General features: G+C 35.3%; 1 protein-coding gene across 3 annotated transcripts; it reads left to right on the top strand.

The window, feature by feature from the left end:
- The first annotated feature begins 430 nt into the window (after positions 1-430).
- On the top strand, positions 431-24,002 carry NMD3 (NMD3 ribosome export adaptor). Of its 3 annotated transcripts, none has more exons than XM_058189271.1 (16): positions 431-539; positions 1,830-1,917; positions 3,490-3,624; positions 6,000-6,096; positions 6,447-6,527; positions 8,273-8,401; positions 8,816-8,906; positions 9,532-9,610; positions 10,558-10,654; positions 11,468-11,585; positions 12,319-12,464; positions 14,532-14,644; positions 15,253-15,325; positions 16,398-16,504; positions 21,205-21,275; positions 22,080-24,002. In XM_058189271.1, exons 2-16 carry the CDS (start codon positions 1,874-1,876, stop codon positions 22,211-22,213), a joined length of 1,515 nt encoding a protein of 504 aa, XP_058045254.1. In that variant the 5' UTR covers positions 431-539; positions 1,830-1,873; the 3' UTR covers positions 22,214-24,002. The 3 variants fall into 3 exon arrangements, with proteins under 3 accessions (XP_058045254.1, XP_058045256.1, XP_058045255.1); XM_058189273.1 differs by having other exon boundaries at positions 454-520; XM_058189272.1 differs by having other exon boundaries at positions 461-525.
- Positions 24,003-24,056: the final 54 nt, after the last annotated feature.

Below are 24,056 nucleotides of genomic sequence, written 5' to 3'. Positions count from 1 at the left end.
AATAATAAATAAATAAATAATAAATAAATGTGAGCATAAGTATGTAATAACTATATTAATTGGATATAATGAAAAGAAACAGCAGAACAGGAACGGTAGGCAAGTTTGTGCTCTTATGCACGCCCCTTACAGACCTCTTAGGAATGGGGTGAGGTCAATAGTTTTTGGTTATGTAACGGTTTTGGCCCCTGTGTTTGTTTTTCCACAAGCCTTCCTTTCAAACTCGGTAAAAGTAATCTCAAAAAAAACAAAAAACCCGCACACAAAACTCGACACTTTCGCATCTCAATCAACAGGTCGGAGATTCTACGAGGTCTGTACGGGGTGATAAAAGTTTTGCCTGCCTAGAAAGGATGGGGGGAGAAAACCGGAAGTGAATATTTCTTTCCCTGGGCACCTAACTTTCTACTTCCCCTTTTTTAAGAGGGGGGGGAAATGGAGTAACTGGCGTTCTCGCGAGAGTTGCTTCGTTTCTTTGGGATTTGGCGTAAGGGGTGAAGTATTCCTTTGTCAGGGAAGGGTAAGGTAAGATCAAGAAGGTAAGAGCGGTTGCTTTGCAGGTTGGAGCGGAACGCGCGATTGGGGAGGGGAGGGGAGGGAGGTATGGCGAGAGCGCTCGTGCCAGACTGGCCGCTGACTAGCGTCCTCGCGACAGCTAAGCTGCCACGTGCAGTTGGAGATGGGTGGGATGATCTGATATATGAACCCTTTTCCTTCGCCAGCCCCAGGTAGCGATGGAGTTGAACCCAGGATCTGTGCTCAGGAGGGCATAGAGAAGGGTGGGTGTAACGAGAGTCCGCTCTGGGGAGGATCGTTTTCATGCTTAGACAGAGCAATATGCCTCAACCGTGGCCATGTTAAAGTGGCGGACTTCAACTCCCAGAATTTCTCAGCCCAGCATGTTAGCTGAGGAATTCTGGGAGCTGAAGTCCGCCCATCTTAAAACGGCCAAAAGCACTGCCTTACACAGTAGTTCAAAAATCCAAACCTCTATTCCCAGAATAGGAGAAATTCGGCCTAGACATTCGGAAGCATTGTTACTGCCTGCTTTGCCCTTGAGCTAAGAAAGAAAAGTCCCTAATTAATAACAACCCAAATGTGGCACTTAAGGTTGGCTTTGCGTATCAGAAGTTTGCAAAAGGGGATCACATCACCCATGGGAGACATCACACCATGAGTCGGTTGCCCAATGTTGAGTTTGAATTTTGATCACCTGACCATGGGGATGCTGCAACAGCGGCAAGTGTGAAAAATAGCCACAGCTCCTTTTTGTCAGTGTTGTTATAATTTTGAATGGTCACTAAACAAATTGTTATAAGTCAAGGACTATCTGGATTGCTTCTTATAAATATTTTGCAATGGAGTACATATTTGAAATTTTATGGATAAATTTTGAAGGGTTCTTAAAAAAATACTGCTATTCATATAATGACTGCTGCAGAGTATGAAAAATTCAAAAAATACTAATTTACCAGAAAGCTAACATGCTGTTTTAAGCAATAAAAAATAAAAATCGACCATTTCTGTAAGCACACTAGTGTCCAACATCTCTTCTCCAGCAGCAATATCTGCTTCTGAATTGTGGTAGTTTGTTTCTATTTGGTTCTATAACTCAATTCCTTCATTTAGTTTCTAATAGTGTGGAGCCCCAGCCCCGTAATTATTGCTTTTACATTTTACTTTTGACACTTGGTATTTTATGGAATTATTGAATCTCCATATCTTGACTGAAATTGAAGCACATTTCTTCCCACATTAAGAATTTTAGAATGTGACAGATTTAGCCTTCATCATTATCCATTTACCAAGGTCTGACTTTCTTCCACTAGGTGTCAGTGTTTGTATCTTTTGAGAATCACATGTGGAAGAAGAAATGGAATATATGAAAGAATATACTCCCCTTCACCAGGGAAACATGTGAGTAACATGACTTTAATAGTCAAACTAAACACACAGAAAATATGAAATCTTAGGATTAAATGTATGCAGGGGATTGCCTATTCAAAAACACTATAATCGAGACTATCATTGCATATTGAAACAAATTGTTAGGTGACAAACTTGCTTGTATGACAATATTAAATCAGGGTGTTATAATGATTTTTAAGGAGTGCAAAAATCAGTACCTGGATAGATTTTATTAGTAGACAATGGCAATCACAGGTCTGTAGGCTAGATTGGAAAATTGAAGGAAAAAAATGAAGTGACAACTTATCTCTATATTGGTCCCAAGACATATCAATAAAATAACCAGATGTCAATGTTGACTTAAGGCCTTAATTTTATTCTTTGATTTGGGTAGGAGGGTACGGTCCCATGAGGGCTATCAAGTATCTGCATAAATGGTTTAGTTTTCCATCCTAAATATCTTTTCTTACTATCTTGAATTGAATCCCTTGAACAGGGATTACTGTATTTTTCGCACTATAAGACGCACTTCCCCATCCATCCACTCCAAAAGTGAATATGCGGTGGGGGAAGGGTTGGTGGGGTGCCGCCGCTGGGTAACACTGGAGCAGTTCGCCACCACTGATCGCCACCGTCCATTCACCACTGCCAATTGTCGCCGTTTGTTCGCTGTCAAACAGATAGCAATAGGCAGTGGCGATGGCGATCCCCACGGCCTAGAACAGCTGATTGGTGGTATTCCCGGAGGCTGATCCAACCACCAATCAGCTGCTCATTAGTGAAGGCTTCAACATTCCCCGGCAGTGGCAGCAGCTCAGCTCAGTTGACCAGTGGTGGATACAACAGAGTGGAGCCCTGACGAGCCATGTGCTGGGGCTGCGATAACAGGCTGAAGCTGACCAAGCTGTTTTCTGTTTGCTGCAAGGACACTAGCCAGATGAATACCAGATGGAGGCTGGGAGGCAGAGGCAGATTTTTTTTTTCTTGTTTTCCTTCTCTAAAGCTAATGTGAGTTTTATAATCCGGAGCGTTTTATAGTGCGAAAAATACAGTATATTCTTAAATGATTCTGAACATAAGCCATTTGGAAATTAATACTAATAGAAACTAATTCTGTGGCATAAAGTTTTGTGGAACAAAATATTCTGGAAATGAGATTTACACTGCAACAGATTTAATCCTTGGAATAGCATTATTTATACATAGATGTTTATGTTGCGTACTCAATTTTATTATCAATGTAAAATGCACTTGTATTCCAAAATTTTTATATTTGTACTAAAATGGTAACAAAATGATAAAATTGCTTTTTTGAGTAAGCATGTACTGATCACTTGTGATTCAGATTTGATTCACTTATTCAGTTGGGACTTTCTGTCTTGATTCAGAAATATGATTTGATTTGGGGCTTCAGTCAAACCATCCTGGTATTTGAATGTCTGAATCAAAATTGCATAGTACTGAGAGTAGTGTAGCACTCTTGGCACTACGTAAAAAGCAAAGTTATGTATTTTTTATTATTTTCTTTTTTTAATAAAGAAATGAAGTGTTTTATTTTAATGATAATTTTATGTGTTATAGCTTATGTTGCCAATGTGGCATTGCAATCCCACCAAACCCAGCCAACATGTGTGTAGACTGTTTAAGAACTCAAGTGGATATCACTGAGGGAATTCCTAAGCAAGTCACTGTTCATTTCTGCAAACAGTGTGAAAGGTACCATCTACTTTCTAGATTTTAAATTAACAGTTATATTTGGATGTTATGATAGGCCAGTTTTTTAAATAATTTAGATTAAAATTGTAAATCTATTATATGCTACTCAAGCACTCCCACTTAGTTCCACTTGCCAACAAGTACATGTAACGAATCTGGAAAATCATAGGGTTTGTTTAATGTTTAATGTTGTGTGCAAATGAATAATTATAGCTAATTTTCCTTTGCTTCTGATTAAATTTACTAAATTACCAAAAATCTTGTATCAAGAAATGAAATAGCAGTATTTTTTTTTATTGAAATTCTTATTGTTAGCTCAGATTCTAAAACATTTCTGATACGGATGGTGCTATGTTAGTAGCTATATTGTGCACAAACTACTATGTATGGAACAGGTAGGTTCAGGAGGTCCCAGTTGAAAATTTAGTTTTTTAGTTCATCTTTACTAGGGTAAAACATATTTGATCTGATTAAGAGACTAAAACTCATATTCTGCCAGAAATTTTCATTCAGAATCAGAAAAAAACCAGGGATAGCAACAATAGCGTGTGTTGCTAAGGGATTGTTAAGAGAGGAAGACATTGGAAATATTGAAAAAGGAGGAAATAGGCTGGTTGGAATGATAACCGTGCTTGAAGCCAAATTTGGTAGCAGCTGAAAAAAAGAAATGGGCTAGTAAATAGGAGAGCAGATTGATTTATCAGACATGCAGAAGAGGAAAGCATTGCCAATAATACTCTTACAGATTTTCTTTTGGTGAAAACCTGAAACAGCCAGTGTGTTTTGGATTTCACTCCTGCTGAATCATAACATACCTGGCACCGTTTGTCAGTATTCCTGAAACAGGTAGTCCTCACTGAACAACCACAATTGAGACCTGTAATTCCACCGCTAAGCAAAACATCACTTGACTGCAATAGGCTTATAACTTCACTTCCATTTCCATTATTAAGTGAATCACAACTAGTCATTAAGCAAGATGTCACATGACTATAACATGCTATTTACTGATTTCGTTTGGTTGAAACCAGTTTGAAATGTGCAATCACGTGACTAAGGTATATTGCACTGGTCGTAAATGCCTGCCAGTTATAAAGCACCCAGTTTCAATCACATGACCACAGGTATGCTGTGACGGTCGTTAAGTGCAAAGACCAGTTGTAAATTACTTTTTCAGCATCATTGTAACTTTGAACAGTCATTAAACAGGCGATTGCAAAGCAAAGACCACCTGTACGTTTTGGAATTCAAATCACGATTGTATTTTTTAAAACCTTAGAATATATTTATGCATACATCAATTACAAACACATGTGTACTTATACTAGGCACATTTTGATCTTTAAAAGGGCAGCAGAAGTCTCTTTCACCAGGCTTCTATTTGTTAGTCAGTATAGGTATTAGCTAATTAGAAACTGCTTTCAAAACATCACAGATTATTTCTGCTGTAGAAGATGTATTTCCTGAAATGGATATACGGTCCTGGAATGGACCACTCTGTTGTTTTTTTGTTGTTGTTGTTTTGTTGTTGTTTTTTTATTTGCATTTATATCCCGCCCTTCTCCAAAGACTCAGGGCGGCTTACACTATGTCAGGCAATAGTCTTCATCCATTTTGTATACTATATACAAAGTCAACTTATTGCCCCCCAACAATCTGGGTCCTCATTTTACCTACCTTATAAAGGATGGAAGGCTGAGTCAACCTTGGGCCTGGTGGGACTTGAACCTGCAATATTGCAAGCAGTTGCTGTTAATAACAGGCTGCATTAGCCTGTTGAGCCACCAGAGGCCCTATTTTTAATACAACTAGCTTTAATTTATGCCTGGAATTTTTGTGTTTAGACATTTGCATTTCTCAAATTTCCTAGCTTTGTCCTGCTTCCTCAAGCCAAGTAGAAATATGGTATGATGATGAATCACTTCAAAGCAAGATGGGTGGCAAACAAATCAACTAAATAAAAATCATTTTCCTCATTATCACCATATTCATCCAGAGTAAATTAAGCTCTCTGAATTTAAATACAAATATGTAATGGGATATATTGCTGATAGAAAAGCCTGTTGATTGTATCACTGGTTGGATTTAGATTCAAATAATGTAATTAAAAAATAAAAGAAACTTTGTGAATTCAGTGAAAGTTTTTAAGATTGTACTATAAATTATGTTTTATTACCACTGAAATTAATAAAATTAGTCATTGCTACATATTAAAAGTCCTGCTGATGTCCATTACTTTAAAACATATTTTTATGTTTAATAAAAAATGTTATGCACCTGTGTTATCAAAACTGACTGCTGGGGTTAGGGGGGTTGCCTTAAAAATAAATGATTTGGTTGATTCCCACCCTCCCCACCCTCCCTTTATATTTCAGATATCTTCAACCACCAGCAGCTTGGCTACAGTGTGCCTTGGAATCAAGAGAACTTCTTTCATTATGCCTTAAAAAAATTAAGGCTTCTCTTAATAAGGTAGTCATGCATATGTTTATTTTTGTATGAATTTTAATTTTGTATGAATTTAAGGTTGGATACTGCTATCACTCTTGAACAAAAATTCAGTACTCAGAAGTATCTCTCAGCCTTTTTTCAACTTTTTGCTACTTCCAAAATCCAGAATTCCTAGGCATTGTATACCAACACACTTGAAAACAAATGATTTAAGCTGGGTTATTATAACATGCACTGAGTTTATTTTTTAATGTACTTCTAATCATGGTAACATTAGTTAAAAGCTAAACTTGAGTCAATATGTTTCCGTCTCTGTTATGTTTTGCCTCTTTGAGCATTCATATGATAATCGTGCTGTTTTCTCCTAATAGGTTCGGTTGATTGATGCAGGATTTGTATGGACTGAACCACACTCTAAAAGACTTAAAGTAAAGTTGACTATACAAAAAGAGGCGAGTAAACTTAATTTTTTCCCCCAAAATGAGAGAATTAATATGCCTATCCAAAACCCAAGTTATACTAGCTAGGGAAATTTGAGGGTGTTCTTGCTCATGACTTGTTAATGTCTAATAATGATTTACATGCACTAAATGTATTTTCTTGGAGTGTACAGTATATTTCATAACCTTTGTGGTTGGACTGTTATAAAGCTGCCTCCAAGGGGCTGGCCTTAAACATAACTCAGAAGTACAGTTGGGTCTCGATGCAGCAGCTTGGCTGCTGATTGAGGGAGTAAGTTTAATTGTGTGATGTGTATATTGAAATTGCTGCAATGAATACTGATAACTTCCAAAATACTATTTTTAACGTTTAAAATCATACATGGCTTGGCTTGGCATGCATATACATTCAGGATTGTCTCTCCTAACCAGAACTGGCACACACTGTGCACTGATTCTCAGGAGGCTTCTCAAGATACCCATTTCATATCAATTTAAGTATGTAGGAGCTAGGTCACTTCATACTGGGAGTACACTGAATGTCCATCTTGTCTGTGATTCACGAAGCTCTGAAAGCCAAATTGTTCCAATTAGTTTTTTATGTAGATGGTGGACTTAGATTGTACTTACAGTTCTGCAATGTATTTTGAAATTGGGTAGTATACAAATGTTATTCTAAACAAATAAATTACAAAACATCTCATTTCCCAAGAAACATGTTTAGATTTGGAGTATATGATCAATAAAACATTAAGGAATCCTTTCTTTGTAGTAGATTCATTTTATAAGCATCTCCAGATTCCTCCGCACAATCTTAAATTCAAACAGAGTAAATATTCTCAATCTGCATATACATCACTAAAGATATTATCTTTTATCATACATTGTTTGGTTATTTTTTTACTAATTTATTTGTTTAATTAAAATGTTTATATCGCTGTCCATCTTCTAACTAACTCTGGGTAACTCTCAATCAAAAGTTAAGACAATGTATAATATCATATATATTAAACCAGATTAAAACCAAGCTGGCACCAAGTCAACCTTCTAATCCGCAATTATCCAATCTTATCTCAGGTTGCCAAACTTTAGGAGACAGAAGGGTAGGAGCTTAGATGGAAAAGACACACTTCCTAGTTCCTGTCAGTTAATATTTAAGAGAAGACCTGGGAGCATGCCCACTCATAGTATTGTGGAGCTCCAAAATGGCTTCGGTCAGGTCTGCTTCAGGGTTCCATTATAGTATCTCTTGACAGATTACCAATCATCTGTTGGTTGAAGAATTTTAGCAAAAGAAAACTCATCATTGTGTTATGCTGAATCAATAAATTCCTCCTAATGTCTGGACTGAAAGTATTCTCTTGTAGATTTAATCCAGTCTTGTCTTCTATGAAAAGTATTGCCTTGCTTCTAGTCTTGTCCTCTGTGAAAATAAATCCACTCTGTCTTCTATATAACACCCTTTATAATAGGTGAAGTTTGTTTAACATTTGAAGATATTTTCTCTAAAGTTGTTTCTTCCGTAGGGTAAATTAACTATTTGTTGTAGTACATGGTTTCCAGATATTTCACCATTTATCTGTGCTTTATGAAAGCCTTCTTCCAGCAGAACTAAAAAATGACAACCATAAACTACATATCGGATAAGTTTTGAAGAAGGAAAAAATTTAAGGAGAAATTTATTTGTTCAACGAGTTTGTAAAACCACCTAATTGCCAGTTGACTCAAGGTGGCAAATCTTACTTGTTCTCACCTAGGTAATGAATGGTGCAATTCTTCAGCAAATCTTTGTAGTAGAGTATATTGTTCAGTCACAAATGTGTGAAGACTGCCATCGAGTTGAAGCTAAGGACTTCTGGAAAGCAGTGGTTCAAGTTAGGCAAAAGGTGTGTATATGTGAATTTGTATCACTAATAATGAATGCAGAAGACACAGTTCATCTGCTAGGATTTCATCTGACGTGTTGAAATATAATTTCTCTTTCTTTACCTACATACACTCAAACACAAATATTCTTGCTTGGTTGTTGTTTTTCCCCCTTACCTCAGTAAGCAACTCTGGGAATCTTTCAAACCAATAGTGGAAATAAGTGCTGTAAATAAACAAATTGATTTCAGGTTTCTGTAGAAAATGTATTTATTTTGGGCTATATATTTATTCCTGCCTTCGTAATTTGTATGGGCTACAGAGTATTGGATTTCAAGTGAAATAATAGCTCTCATAGTCTTTTTTTTTAATGCCCTTAATCCCTTTGCAGGAATATAAACACAATCCATGTATAAATTTTGTTTTGTTTATAGACACTACATAAAAAGACGTTCTATTATTTGGAGCAATTAATTTTAAAGCACAGGCTTCACCAAAACACTCTTCGGATCAAAGAGATTCATGGTAAGCAATATGCTTTTACATTCTTTATGTAAAGCTCTTTGTGCCTGAGTGATATTTTTTTTTTATTTGCATTTATATCCCGCCCTTCTCCGAAAACTCAGGGCGGCTTACACTATGTCAAGCAATAGTCTTCATCCATTTGTATATTATATACAAAGTCAACTTATTGCCCCCAACAATCTGGGTCCTCATTTTACCTACCTTATAAAGGATGGAAGGCTGTGTCAACCTTGGGCCTGGTGGGACTTGAACCTGCAGTAATTGCAAGCAGCTGCTGTTAATAACAGACTGCATTAGTCTGTTGAGCCACCAGAGGCTCCTGATTGGAGTCTCAATACTGATAGCATGAGTTACTAGTACTCAAAAATAGGATGCTTACTTTTTAAAGAAACTGGATCATACAGGAAAGTCAGTTGAGGATTATTATTTGTTTGTTAAATAAATAAATTTACATTGCTGCCTAACTATTTTTGGGGTAGAATTAACATTTTCTTAACAGGTTTATATAAAGAAGTCAACTTACGTTAGTCTATGAAAATATCAAAACAGCTTTTCACGAAAATCCAGGAAGATAAGATTCCTTATAAAATAAGTCTTCATTTCAATTTCATTTACGTACCTACAGATGGTCTGGATTTCTATTTTGCTTCCAAACAGCATGCTCAGAAAATGGTGGACTTTCTTCAGTGTACTGTACCTTGTAGGTAAGTCTTTGTTCTTTAAATTGTCAAATTGCATAGCTGTTTAAGGCATTATACACATTGAAAAAAGTTAGACAAACCCCAAGTTGTGAAACTTTTGGGGACAAAAGTCCATGCACTTGGTTTAGTTTCTGATGTACTTGAGATCATCATTAATAAGCAATAGCAGACATACTCATATTCAAGTACAGTCTTTTTTGCCTGATACTGTATATGAAGATTTACGTATTACAATTCCAATAATGAGAATAGAAATAGAGTGAAACACCAGATCTGACAATCTCCCGAACAAGAACCGTAAAATGTAATTGGAAGAAGGCTTCTCCTTTCAAGATAAGACATTGAGAGAGTCACCTTACAAGTGACATATAAATTTAATAAATAAAGTTATACTTTCATATCATGGAAGCAAAATCCAATACACGTTCTTGCATTTTATCTTTCAAGCTTTTCTTCTATCTTTTGAAAAGATGGAAAGCTTATACTCTGAAAATTACTATTAGAATGAGATCCTTGCAGTTTTACTTTTTAATGAATATTTAACAGTCGGAATTGTTCAAGTATTAACCATTGTGGAGATGATAGTTTATATCTTTGGAGAATGTTGATTCTTTTTAAATGTCCTCTTTCAATTTTCACTTCTACAAACTAGAAGTGATTCAAGGAATACAGCCAAGATTTATATTTGTAATTGTGAATGGGCCTTACCTTATTTTATAGGGTGGGGAGGGAGGGATTTTTATTGTGAAATCTAACTCATCTATAAATCTAATCCAAAATATGATTTGTTTGTTGTTAATTTATGGGGATCTGCTCATTATGGCTGGGCTTTGTCTACAAGCCAGCCCACCATGATTTGTTCAGAAAACCATGGTGTATTTTTTTTAAAATGAATTATACCTATAGCTTTATTTGCTCTGATATGAGTTTGTCATTTTTTTTAATTTCAGAATTAAATCATCACAGCGTTTGATTTCTCATGACATTCACAGCAATACATATAATTACAAAAGCACTTTCTCTGTTGAGATTGTTCCAGTATGCAAGGTATTTTCTATCTTTGTGGATTAGGCACTGAAAAACTACACATCCTTTTTGCCTGGAGTGGGATGTTCCTTAGAGATTGTATTTTATTCTTGCACATGTATTTATTTATTTCATTTATATGTCACTTAATTCACTCTCAAGTGACCTTGGTGGCTTTAAGCAACATTGGGAAGCATATATTAGATATTATTCACTATGAGAGAAAAAGAACTGAGCTATCCAATGGTCTCTGAATATGGGGGTCCCTGTAAAAGCATTAATTATTTGCATTTATCAGAGATGGATAATCTGTGCTCTTCTAAGATTCCCGTTTAATTTCAGTCAGACTACATTAACTAGGAGTGAGATGATGGGACCTGTGTTCTACCAGTTCAGATATATTTTTTTTCATTCCTGGCTTACATCTTAATGTCAGTACAGTATTTGTATGTACAGTATTTGATACTACTAAGTAAGCGCAATTGAATTCAGTTGAATGTTCTTCCAACTATATAGTCGGTAGCAGCAAATATATAAAATTTAAAAATTATATATATATAGAGAGAGAGATGTGTATGTACATACTTGATCAACTTAGCAGGCAGTGATTAATAAGTTAATATAAACAAATCTATTTTAATACTATTTAAATCTCCATTTAGCATTAATGAACTGATATTAATTAATTCTTTGTCTATCATTCTTTAATACCCGGAAACATATCGGTGTAGCTTTCTGATCTCCAGATGTCTTTCAGGACTATAATATTTTATTAAAACAGTTTAAGATAGCAAAATTGAAATACCATTTGTTGTTTCTGTTCTTCATTTGCAGGACAATGTTGTGTGTTTATCACCAAAACTGGCTCAAAGCCTTGGTAATATGAGCCAGATTTGCATTTGTATCCGGGTAACCAGTGCCATTCACATCATTGATCCAAGTACTCTTCAAAGTAAGTTTGTTGATATTTTCTCTATAAACTCTAATAGCAATAATAAACACTTGGCATGAATCTTCATTTAAATACAGTCCTAAAGCCTTTTAAAAAAACTGAACTATTTTTAAGGTTTGAAAATACGTGTATCTTTGACATGCGTATATTGTTTTCATGATTTAGGATTCAAGGAAACTAAATAAATTTTTAAAGGAAAATATAAAAAATTAAAAACACGTTTTTCAAAAGTTTAAAACTGTAAATTGATAATAAAGTAATTTAATAAATGAAAACCTGCTAACTAGATACCACCTTATAGCTATATTAAAACAGATTCTTAGATTCTGAACATAGGCATGGTGTCATTCAAGATTCTTCACAAGAGTTTTCCTCTTGACATCAAAAGGACCCAAAACCCAGAAAGGCAAATCTTGAAATGAATTCATCCAGTCATGTTTTGGTATTAAATGTAAATCCACTTACTCATCTACAACTAAGCTGTGAATGAACAATTTGGACATCATATTTACCCTTAGCAACTAGAGTCGTAGGTTTCCAAGACAGAAGTTAAGTAGAAATAATACTTTCTTGTGATTCCTCCGTAATTTGTCCATTCTATTTCCCCATTCAAAGCCTACAAACTACTTCACTAACATCAGGTTACTAACCAGAACACCATATCAGCATGTATATCCAGAAATGATTCATAAATATCTGATCTGGTTCCTATTTTCTTCTTTTGCTTTTTCAGTTGCAGAAATAGATGGAAATACTTATTGGCGCCATCCTTTTAATAGCTTGTTTCATCCAAAGCAGTTAGAAGAATTTATTGTAATGGATATCAGTAGGGCCTATGAACAGAAGCAAAATGCTGGTGCAGGCATGAAATCTAATAAGGTAAGCATATTTGTTTGGTTCTCTGCTAGAAGCTTGAGTAAATCTTGATTCCTGATTAACATTGTTTCACTTTGCAGGTATATTGCATATAAGTATGATAGTTCCAATGAAGTCCTTGTTTCTTCAGAATGATTTAAATATTGTTTATTTTTATATAATTAATTTATATAGTTATCTCACCAAAAGTCACTTTGGATAGCATACAACCAAACTAAAAATAATTAAGTAAAACTGCTATCATTAACTGTAAAAATATTAAAAACTAGAAAAACAACACAAACAAGGAAATAATAGATATTAATCTATGGCATACTTAATTTGGATTAAATTCAGCAGGTGGAGTAACACTGCCATGAAGACCATAATTTCATCCACAGAGTTATGCTCAGGATTATCCCTATAAACTTTTTTGCTTTTTTAAAGGATGGATCCAAAATTTGTCATACTATACTTAGGGTAAATCCTTTAAAATGAAGAGTATTTTGCAATTAATCATGAATAAGATCAGATGAGTTACTCAGAAGATTGAAATTATGAAAAATTTTGGATTTTATAATTTAGGAGTGTGATTAGAATACTTTTATTTAGGAAAACAACTTGTACCACAATCTTTGCATTTATGAAATTATGTTTCCTTGCTTTCTTTAAAAATATAGGAAAACACTTTATTTTCAATGATGTCATGACAATAAATGATACAATTAGTCTTAAAAAGGGACATGCTGTAAATTACTATAATTGTTCTTGTCTAACTTAAGCAAGTTTATACTGAAGAATAACATTCTGGACGTAAGTACAGGTATTTCTTGCTTAATTACCACAGTTAGGACCACAAGAACGAAGCAATCATTAAGTGATACATTACAGGAGAACTTTACTCAACAACTACAATCCTGGCAATTCTCCTTATAGTCATTAAATGAAATCACGGGTCATTAAGTGGAGAGAGACCCAAATAACAAGCACAACACTGCCTCAGGGATATGGGAAGCAGATGAAGCAGGCCCCCTAATAAAGGACTGAATGCTAGGAAACGTCCACAGCAGGGAAAAAGCAGCTATCCTGCAGGAAGGTCCAAACAGCCAGGAGGTTCCAAGGGCGCACCGTAGTATAAAGCAGCCCCACCCACAGAAAAGAAGGGCAGAATGCCCAGGAAGCCAAAGGCCAGGGAAAAAATGATATGCTAAAGCTTCAGCAACCACTAAAATGCCCCTTTTTGCCTAATTCCTGGAGTGATAGAGCTAGCTTTGTGCTGAAATAGCAATAGCACTAAGACTTATATAACTGATTCGCAGTGCTTTACAGCCCTCTCTAAGCAGTTTACAGAGTCAGCATATTGCCCCCAACAATCTAGATCCTCATTTTACCGACCTCGGAAGGATGGAAGGCTGCATCAACCTTGAGCTGGTGAGACTCGAACTGCCAAACTGCAGGCAGCTGGTGATCAGCAGAAATAGCCTGCAGTACTGCATTCTAACCATTGCGCCACTATAGCTCTAGGAAAAAACACTTGCCCTCCCTTTCCCAAGGTTCTGCCAAGAGAGCATATCTTTCCCAAGTTTGCCCAGAGAACTACCAGTTGTAAAAGGAAAAGTTTTGGCTTCACTTCCTGTGGGTTAAAACCACAACGCAGATTTCTCGAGCATATCGGGTTCATCTTGGATTATTAACGATCGAACAAATCTTTACTTTGGGATGTACAAGTTAATCATATATGCATTGTGGTTATTTTATTACTTTAGTTTGCAGATCAGCGTCAAGCTAAATAAGACCCATGATTTAGTATTCCTAATATACAATTCACTGTACAAAATGACCTTGTTATATTATTTGAAAAGCCACATGTGAAAGTACACTCAGCATATAGTGGATTTCATGTGTACAGCAGCAATTGCTAAATGGATGATGAACATCAAACATATGTGTATTGTTTGAAAATCTACATGTGAAAATACTAAATGTAGCTTAGACAGATTGAATCATATGGCTAGAAAGTAATTTGTAATTGTTTTGCTTCGGTTAATGAGCTACTTTTAATGTATGTACTTTTATTTTGAAATTTCTAAGCATATCCTTGCGGAAGCCTGGGTTCAGAAAACATCAGAATTGAATACAGACCATCAGTATTTCTGCCGTACTCACTTGGGGCATCTTCTGAATCCTGGAGATCTTGTATTGGGGTTTGTAATATTCTGCATCTTTCTCTGCACATACAATGTTATGGTTGATACACATGATAAAATTAAATGGGAGAGGGAAGAGTTGAAAAAAAAGTTATTGGGTGGCCAAATTATGCAAGGATTCCAGTCAGTTTTTCCCATTGTGCCCGATTGAATGCTTATTGGTAAAAGATAGAAAACATTACAATGCTCTTTTATACAAGATTCCTTTTGCTAGTTCACATTTGGGCTCCAATGTCTACAGCCTACATTAAAACATGTCTCCTTTCTTGCTGCAGCTAGAAATTGCATTTGCTTCTAGAAAGAAAGCGAAAGAAAGCTTTATGGGTCTCTAAAGTCTTGGATCAAAGCACATTGGGATTCAATATTTTTATATGTTTTGGAAAACTCACAGATACAGATTCTGTCAAGTCTCCCCTCTTGTTAATATTCTGATTATTTGCATAATGACACATTTTGAATTTTTCATGAAAATTTTCAATGATAATTAATCCTGTTGTGAATGGTCTCCATTCTACTCTATAGTAATGTTATGGAAATAATATTTTTGTTAAGATTTATAGAATAATATATAATTAATACATGTTTTTCATATTTTTGTTTTCTAGCTTTGATTTGGTTAATTGTAATCTGAATGATGAATATGCAAATAAGATGAATCCCCATAGTGTTCCTGATGTGGTATGGTTTTGATTTTTTTTTCTTTAAACAATTTATTTCTTAAAATTAAAAACATTCATAGATTAAACATTCATAGATTATGGCTTAAGATTCCAGTCTCAAATTTGACAGTTTTAGTTTTGTTTTGCCTCTTATTAAATTAATTGATTTATTCTGTTCTATTTATATAGCCACATGTCTTACAATACTGTCTCTAGGCAACTTAAATTTAAAAACAGTACAAACATACTAAAATCATATTAAAATAATATATGTTCTGTTGTATTATAGTGCACAGAATCCCATATAGGCTAGGAATTCTAAAATTTATTGTATATATAAAATACATCTTAATCCACACCAAGAATTCTGACTTGTCTTTATTTCCTATATATGTTGGTAGCATAAGAAATTAATTTTGTTTCATGTTATTTTATCTTAGATTTAGACATTATATTTGTTTTTCTTTTGTGCCCCAGTTCTCTAACAAGCACTATATCTATTTTTATTTCTCCACATCTGAAACATGATCATTCTGTCTCTCTGAAGTGCCTGTGAATTTTACATGTTTGTATGAAAAAATCGCATTAAAATTTAATTTAATTTACAATTAAAATTGGTCCAATACTTTCTCTTTCAAGTATATCCTTGTTGTATAAGAGAAAGCATATGAGTCCCCAAGGTTACACATGACCTAAAAAGCTTAGATTAAGACATCTTGAATAGTCGTTTCCAAAGGGTAATTTTTAAAGTTCCCACTTCTGGTTTATTTTTTAAATGCTTTTAATGCACTCCATTGTCTCCTTGTTTATACTTTAAGTCATTTCTTTTTTCCAGAATTAAGGGTATAGAATAGACTTGTGTAGACATAGGTTTAACAAGCTTGCTACTACCTGTCACATCTGCTTTTGATAAACAATTGGCTTTGCATTTTGCACTGCAAAGAACCAAAGTGTCAATTCTAATAATAGTTTTAGTCAAATTATTTTAAAATGTACTATTTAATAAAAGCATGGATTTCCAGGAGATCTCAATATTATTCTGTAGACTGTATTGATCTAGGGCTTGTTTTTTTCCCCTGCTCCATTCATAGATTTTGATTAAAAAAAGTTACGATCGCACCAAGCGTCAACGTCGCAGAAATTGGAAACTGAAAGAATTACAAAGAGACCGAGATAACATGGATACCGATGATGAAAGGTTATTAATTCTTTTAACCTCCTTTTTTATGCTTCGTTCTTATTTTACCATCTTAATCTGCTTACTTAACATAGTGTAAGCCGCCCTGAGTCTTCAGAGAAGGGTGGGATATAAATGCAAATTAAAAAAAACTTGTGCTTCCAGTTTAAGTTGCTTGCAGAAGATCTGTGTGAGAACTATCTACATGATATATGTATTTATAAATGAAGTCTCACAAAGTTTAAAGAATATAAAAATTTAAGTTAATGTATTTGAGCTACAATTGCATAAAATGGGAAAATCTAGGAATCTTGTGCTGTTTTTTTTCAAAGTTAGAGCAGCAAAAACACAAATGCCAGGAAAGAACTTATTCACCTCTGTCCTATCTCTTGATTCCATTTTGATTGAATTTGTATGTTGAACTTAGGTTGCCTGGTTTTTGCTTAGCTTATCATACATTCAATTATTTTTACTCAGAAATAAATTGATCTAGTCAGTAAGCAAAATTTTTGAAAAGAGCACCCTGCAAAGCACATTGGTAGAAGCAAAGCCCTTTGCAAAGGATTGACACAAAGCACTCCTGAACGTATTAAAGTAACTCTAGCCTTTGAATAGAATAGAATAGAATTTTTTTTAATTGGCCAAGTGTGATTGGACACACAAGGAATTTGTCTTTGTGCATATGCTCTCAGTGTACATAAAAGAAAAGATAAGTTCATCAAGAATTCTAAGGTACAACACTTAATGATAGTCATAGGGTACAAATAAGCAATCAGGAAACAATATCAATTGTAAGGATACAAGCAACGAAGTTACAGTCATACAGTCATAAATGGAAGGAGATGGGAACGATGAGAAGATTAATAGTAGTGCAGATTTAGTAAATAGTTTGACAGTGTTGAGGGAATTATTTGTTTAGCAGAGTGATAGCGTTCGGGAAGAAATTGTTCTTGTGTCTTTTTGTTCTGGTGTGCAGTGCTCTGTAGAGTCATTTTGAGGGTAGGAGTTAAAACAGTTTATGTCCAGGCTGTGTAAATAATTTCACAGCCCTCTTTTTGACTCATGCAGTATATAGATCCTTAATGGAAGGCAGGTTGGTAGCAATTATTTTTTCTGCAGTTCTAATTATCCTCTGAAGTCTGTGTCTGTCTTGTTGGGTTGCAGAACCAAATCAGACAATTACAGAGGTGCAGATGACAGACTCAGTAATTCCTCTGTAGAACTGTATCAGCAGCTCCTTGGGCAGTTTGTGCAGAAAGAACATTCTTTGTTGTGCTTTTTTGATGATGTTTTTGATGTTAGCTATCCATTTTAGATCTTGTGATATGGTAGAACTTAGAAATTTGAAAGTCTCTACTGTTCATACTGTGTTGTCTAGTATTGTAAGAGGTGGAAGTATGGAAGGATTTCTCCTAAAGACTACCACCTATGGTTTTGATTGTGTTCAGTTCCAGATTGTTCCAGTCGCACCACAAGGCTAGTTGTTCAACGTCCCGTCTGTATGCAGATTCATCATTGTCTCGAATGAGACCGATCACTGTTGTGTCATCTGCAAACTTCAGTAGTTTAACAGATGGATTGTTACAGATGCAGTCATTGGTATACAGAGAGAAGAGAAATGGAGAGAGCACACAGCCTTGGTGGGGGCCTGTGCTAATTGTACAGGTATCTGATGTGATTCTGCTTAGCTTCACCTGCTGCTTCCTATTCGTTAGGAAGCTTATGATCCACTTACTGGTTTAGCTTAGAAGAGTGTCTGGAATGATAGTATTGAATGCTGAACTAAAGTCTATAAAGAGGACCCTTGTGTAGGTCTTTGGAGATTCAAGATGTTGTAGGATGTAGTGCAGAGCCATATTAACAGCATTATCTGTTGATCTATTTGCTCGGTATGCAAATTGCAAGGGATCTAACAGTGAATCCGCAATAGTTTTTAAGTGGGACAGCACTAGCCTTTCAAAGGTTTTCATGACTACAGATGTTAGAGCAACTGGTCTGTAGTCATTCAGTTCCTTTATGGTGGGCTTCTTTGGCACTGGATGATAGTAGAGCATTTGAAGCAAGAAGGAACATAGCACATCTCTAGTGATTTATTGAAGAAATGGGTGAAGATGGGGGCCAATTGGTCAACACAGACTTTTAAGCAAAAAGGAGTTATCTTGTCTGGGCCTACAGCTTTTCCTGGCTTTTGTCTGTGAAATAGATCTTGCACTTCCTTTTCTGGATCACTAGGGGTTGTGAACCCAATGGGATGGGATCAGTTGTAGGATGCTTGGCTGTTGTTGGTGTTTCTGAGATGGGGATTATGGAGATAGATGGCTGTAGTTTCCTTTCAAACCTGCAGTAAAACACGTTCAGGTCATCTGCCAGTTGCTGATTTCCTTCAGCCTGGGAAGGAGGTTTTTCATAGCTGGTGATATTTTTAAGTGTTTTCCACATGTTTGCTGGTTCATTTGTTGAGAACTGATTCTTTAGCTTTTCAGAGTAGCTTCTTTTTGCTGCTCTGATCTCCCTTGTTAATACATTTATGGCCTGATTGTACAGCATTTTATCACCTTTTCTGTAGGCTTCCTCTTTGGAATGACATAGCTGCTTAAGTTTAGCTGTGAACCAAGGTTTGTTGTTACTATATATTTGCAAGTTCCTGGTGGGAAGTTGACATATGATGTTGACATATGATGTTACAGTCTCTGTGAGTTCATCTAAGTCTGCAAAGGTACTTTCAAAAAGATTCCAATCAGTGCAGTCAAGGCAGGCCTGTAGCTTTAATTTTGCCTTCTCCGTCCAGATTCTCACTGATTTAACTGTTGGTTTTGTGGTTTTAAGTCTTTGCCTGTAAGCAGGTACAAAGTGAATCATGAAATGATCAGAGTGTCCCACAGCTGCTTGTGGTAAGGACCGATAAGCAACTTTTAGTATTGTGTAGCAATGGTCTAAAGTATTCTTGCCTCTAGTGGGACAATTGACATGATGGAAGTATTTTGGTAGCTCTTTCCTTAAGTTTGCCTTGTTTAGATCTCCCAAAATAATGGCCAGTGAATCGGGGTATTTGGCTTCAGCCTCAATAATTTGGTCAGCTAGAGTTCGTAATGTCTTGTTTGTGGTGGGACATAAACAGCAATTAGAAGAAATGAGGAAAATTGATGTGGCGAATAGTGTGGTTTACAGTTGATATTTAATGTCTCTTAAGTTTTCATCACAGAATTTATATATTATAGTTATATCCTGAGACCAGCTGTTGTTGATATATAAACATAATCCTCCTCCCTTCTTTTTACCAGATGTTTCTGCAATTCTGTCTGATTGTTGAATCTGAAACCCTGGGATATGCAGGCTGCTATCATCAATTGATTCATTTAACCAGGTTTCAGAGAAGCATAGGGCTGCTGAATTGTAAAAGTCAGAATTGTATCTGTTTAAAAGGAGTATTTCATCCATCTTATTAGCAAGTGAACGTATGTTGGTTAGGAAAATTGAAGGCAGAGGAGTTTTATTTCTCCTTTTCATTAATCTGTTTAAAATCCCTGCCCTTTTACCTCTCTTTCTCTGCTTCCATTTGGGTTTTTTGGGTAATCCATGTGTTAGAATCTCCTCCGTGTTTATAAAGACAGGTAGGGTGAGATCACAGAAAGCTGCTCTTTAAAGAAGTGTTGCTTAATTTTTAGCAGATGGTCTCTTGAGTAAGAAATCAGTAGTGAGTCACAGAGAATAATTAAAAATAAAGAAACCATTAGAGAGCATTTCATTGAGGCAGTTTTCAGTGGCGCCATCTTGGAAAACATCTTGGAAGATTGGTAACAACTGTTTTTAGGGGTTTCTCTGGCTGTCTTGTTTATTTGCTTGTTGTCAGAGTGTGCAGTGTGACTGCTAGTTTGATACAACTCAGGAGCAAAATACCATATACAGAGGTTTTGTCTTTCAAACAGTGGTTTAGCTACAAGTCATATCTATATACATACACGTGCTAAGCAAAGCCAGGCAATCAATCAATCTTCAACTCTACATGGAGAGTAATACACGGAGAACTACAATGGAGATAGAACATGAGGAACGAGAGACTGCCCCCACAGAGCCTCTCTTACATAGACAGCCTCTTAAAGTGATAACCTCTTAAACTGACTCATTCTCATTGCATCATCTTGGTTTACAGCTCATCAGCTATTAAATCATCATTACCATTAAATCATCATTATACTTGTGTTGTAACCTTTTCACTTGATTACTTTACCAAAGGAAATTTTTCTATGCCTAGAATCAGAGAGAGCTATAAAAAGTTTTCAGAACAGTCACACAAAGATGCAGCTTCATATGCAGCAGTATATTTTGCAAAGTACCCATTCCTAATTCACCAGTTATTATTAGCCAATTGTAGTTTAGTATAAAGCCACTGTTGAAACAAATTGTGGCTTAGTGTAGTGTAAACTAGCATGTATATAAACTCGATTTAAGAGCTGATGGATGTAACTAAGTTAAACACTGAAAATCACCAACATCGTGTTTGGTTTTCCTGCCCAATTTTTGAAACTGGTTTTTCTCTGAACACCATATACATAGAATAGGTTCATATGGAACAGGAATTTAATATATTTGTAACAGTTATAGAACATGCCTTTGAGCCAAATATTTGGTTTTCTTCATGTTATTTGCATGTGCATGTTATTAATCTAAAAATTGTTCCGAGTGAAAAAAAATGTTTATTTCCAATGTGATATTTTTTACAGACAATACCAAGACTTCTTAGAAGATCTAGAAGAAGATGAAACAATTAGAAAAAATGTCAATATTTATAAAAGTAAGTTTCCCACCTGAAATCATTTCATTCTTCTTGAACACTGCAACATTAGAGAATATTTCATCTATAGAAACTGCAATTCATGTGGAATATTTTTCTTAAATTAGCTTTATTGCTAAGACATGTTTGATTATTGGTGATTTGCCTACCTCTATTTGATCTGCCAACATTTTTTAAACTGTCTGAGGATTAAAATAATTAATTTGACATAGTTGTTAAAGAGGCTGTATTAGAGTCTGGAATACTGAAGAGTTCTAATCTCTTTTAGGCGTGAAAGTCAGCTGGGTGACTTTGGGCTGTCACTCAGTCCTAGAAAGAAGGAACTGGCAAACCACTTCTGAAAATATTGGCAAAAAAACCTTCAAATACTTGTCTCTGCAGTCACCAGACGCTAGGATTAACTCATAGATTATAACAGCAATAAGGATACATTGGCTCCTGGGTTTCTCTCATGGGTTTCTCCAGACATGGGCGTCCACAGAGAGCAAATTACAAACACATATTATTATACACATATCCATTTCTAAGATTATGTCCTTTGTTTTATAATAAATTTGGCAACAAGGCTTTGTGAGAATTTACCATTGGTTAGTTTATTTTATGGGTTCTCTTCATAAACATTTATATGATAGATAATGCAAAGATAGCACAGTATTTTTATTTTATAAAATAAAATAAAACCTTGTAGAAATACACAAGTTACCAATCTTTTAGATTGTAATATTCTATATCGTGCAGAGAGTCCTGGTGTTTGATCCTGTAATAATTTCTTTGTAGACTATATGCTATGTTCTTATATTTTAGATCCAGTGATACCAGTGGAGAATGAAATAGATGATGAGAGCATTCCCCAAATCAGTCTCACTGAAATGCTTGAAGACCTTCAGATATCTGAAGATGCTACAGGGGGAGAAGGTGCCAATATGTTGATGGGATAAGTTAGGATGTCTTGCTAATTGAATTTTATTGTTCCTTGAAAAATAGTCCCCAAGAAATCTGTTATAGGCATTCTTGACATGAAAAATAAATAATATTGAAAAGATTTGCAAGGATAAAAAACAAATGCTCCCCAAAGGTGTAATTATAATGGCTAATAAAAAAGAGGGAAAAAATAATAGATTTTTAAGATATATATATCTTAATATATAAGAATTGGAAATATACCAATTTCATATACATACACACACACACACACACACACATATATGTATGTAGGTCTTTGGTTATTCGGGTTTTCTCCCACGTTAAATTGGAAGTGTCTTGGCGACGTTTCAATGAAGTCTCATTCGTCATCTTCAGGCTGGTGTTTACAGCTTCGTGCTTTGAATGAGACTTCGTCGAAATGTCACCAAGACACTTCCAATTTTACGTGGGAGAAAACCCGAATAACCAAAGACCTACATACAAACACCCGTGAAAACCTCAGAAAATAAATAAATAAATAAATAAATGCATGTATGTATGTAGGTTTTCACGGGTATAGGTATGTAGGTCTTGGCGTATTCGGGTCTTTTCCTGTGTAAGGTTAAAAGTATCTAGGCGACGTTTCAACAAGGTCCCATGTGCCATCTTCAGGCTGATTGATGCTTTTGGCTTCCTGCTTGTGCAAGCAAAGTGTGGTCGGAGCTGCCGTCTCTCTATAAATACTGGTGGGGAGCCAGCACTCCACACCTCCCCACCAGTATATTTGTGTCCTTCAGTTCTTTCAGAATAATGGCAGTTGAAATCCAGACAGGTAGAGAATGGTCAGGCTGGCATAAACTCTGTTTAACTTCTCCAACAGGATATGATTCCTCAACCTTACATTGAGGTTAGAAATATGTTCATGAGGTAAAAAGGTGCATCATATTACAGGTCAGAAAAATTATTTTATTTTATTTTGCACAACATACTCTCATTGATGGAAGTTAGAAGTAGACACAAATCATATAAAAATATTTCTTAAATATATGCTGTATTAAGCTGACAATATTTTTATGGTATAGAAAATGATAACTGCTTTTGTATTGGCTTTCTTGATATATCATCATCTGTTCCAGCTGATCTTTAAAGAACACAAAGAAGTCTTTTTTTTTCCTTATTTCCATACATGCTCAGGCACAGTTTTTAGAGTACTAATTCATGATTACAGATACCATTTAATTATGCAAGATTTCACAAGTAGTTGTCTAAAACGTAGACGTGTAAGAAAGTGTGACACCTGTGTTTATGAAAGCAGAATGGGGAAATCTAGAACTTTTGTCCTTGCTAAATCAATTATTTTACAGGTGTGGCATAGTTTGGGGAAGCTAACTTAAGGAATCTGCACAAACAATTTTTTTTCTGTTGCATTTCAAGATCTCTCCCTTGAGTTGAGTTGAGGCAGTATCAAATAGCTTTTCAATGATTAAAAAAATGAACAATTCCCCTAAATAAAGACAACACGCCATAAAATGATTTTATACAGGATTGGTATATAATACCTCTTTTCAGAGTAATTAAATAGAAATGGTATCATTACTGAAAGAGTTTTTGTAGTAAAAAAATGCATTTCTCAATCCATATAATGATATTTGGAGGGATAGTATTTACATCTCCATAAGATTTCACTCAGATGTTACTTGTAGAGCAGATGTTACATCAAAGAAGAATCAGAAATTACACTGCTACTTTTACAATGAATTTGTAAATGCTGTTTCACTGTTTTGGTAATAACTACCTTTCTTCATTAAAATATCTCAAGATTCATCATTATTGATAACTAGGTTTCAATTTCATCTCATCTTGTACATGCTTAATCAG

This window comes from Ahaetulla prasina, chromosome 6, assembly GCF_028640845.1.
Source record: "Ahaetulla prasina isolate Xishuangbanna chromosome 6, ASM2864084v1, whole genome shotgun sequence".
Taxonomy (NCBI): Eukaryota; Metazoa; Chordata; class Lepidosauria; order Squamata; family Colubridae; genus Ahaetulla; species Ahaetulla prasina.
The sequence above is the reverse complement of the archived record's forward strand: the minus strand, read 5'-3'. Positions and strand labels throughout refer to the sequence as shown.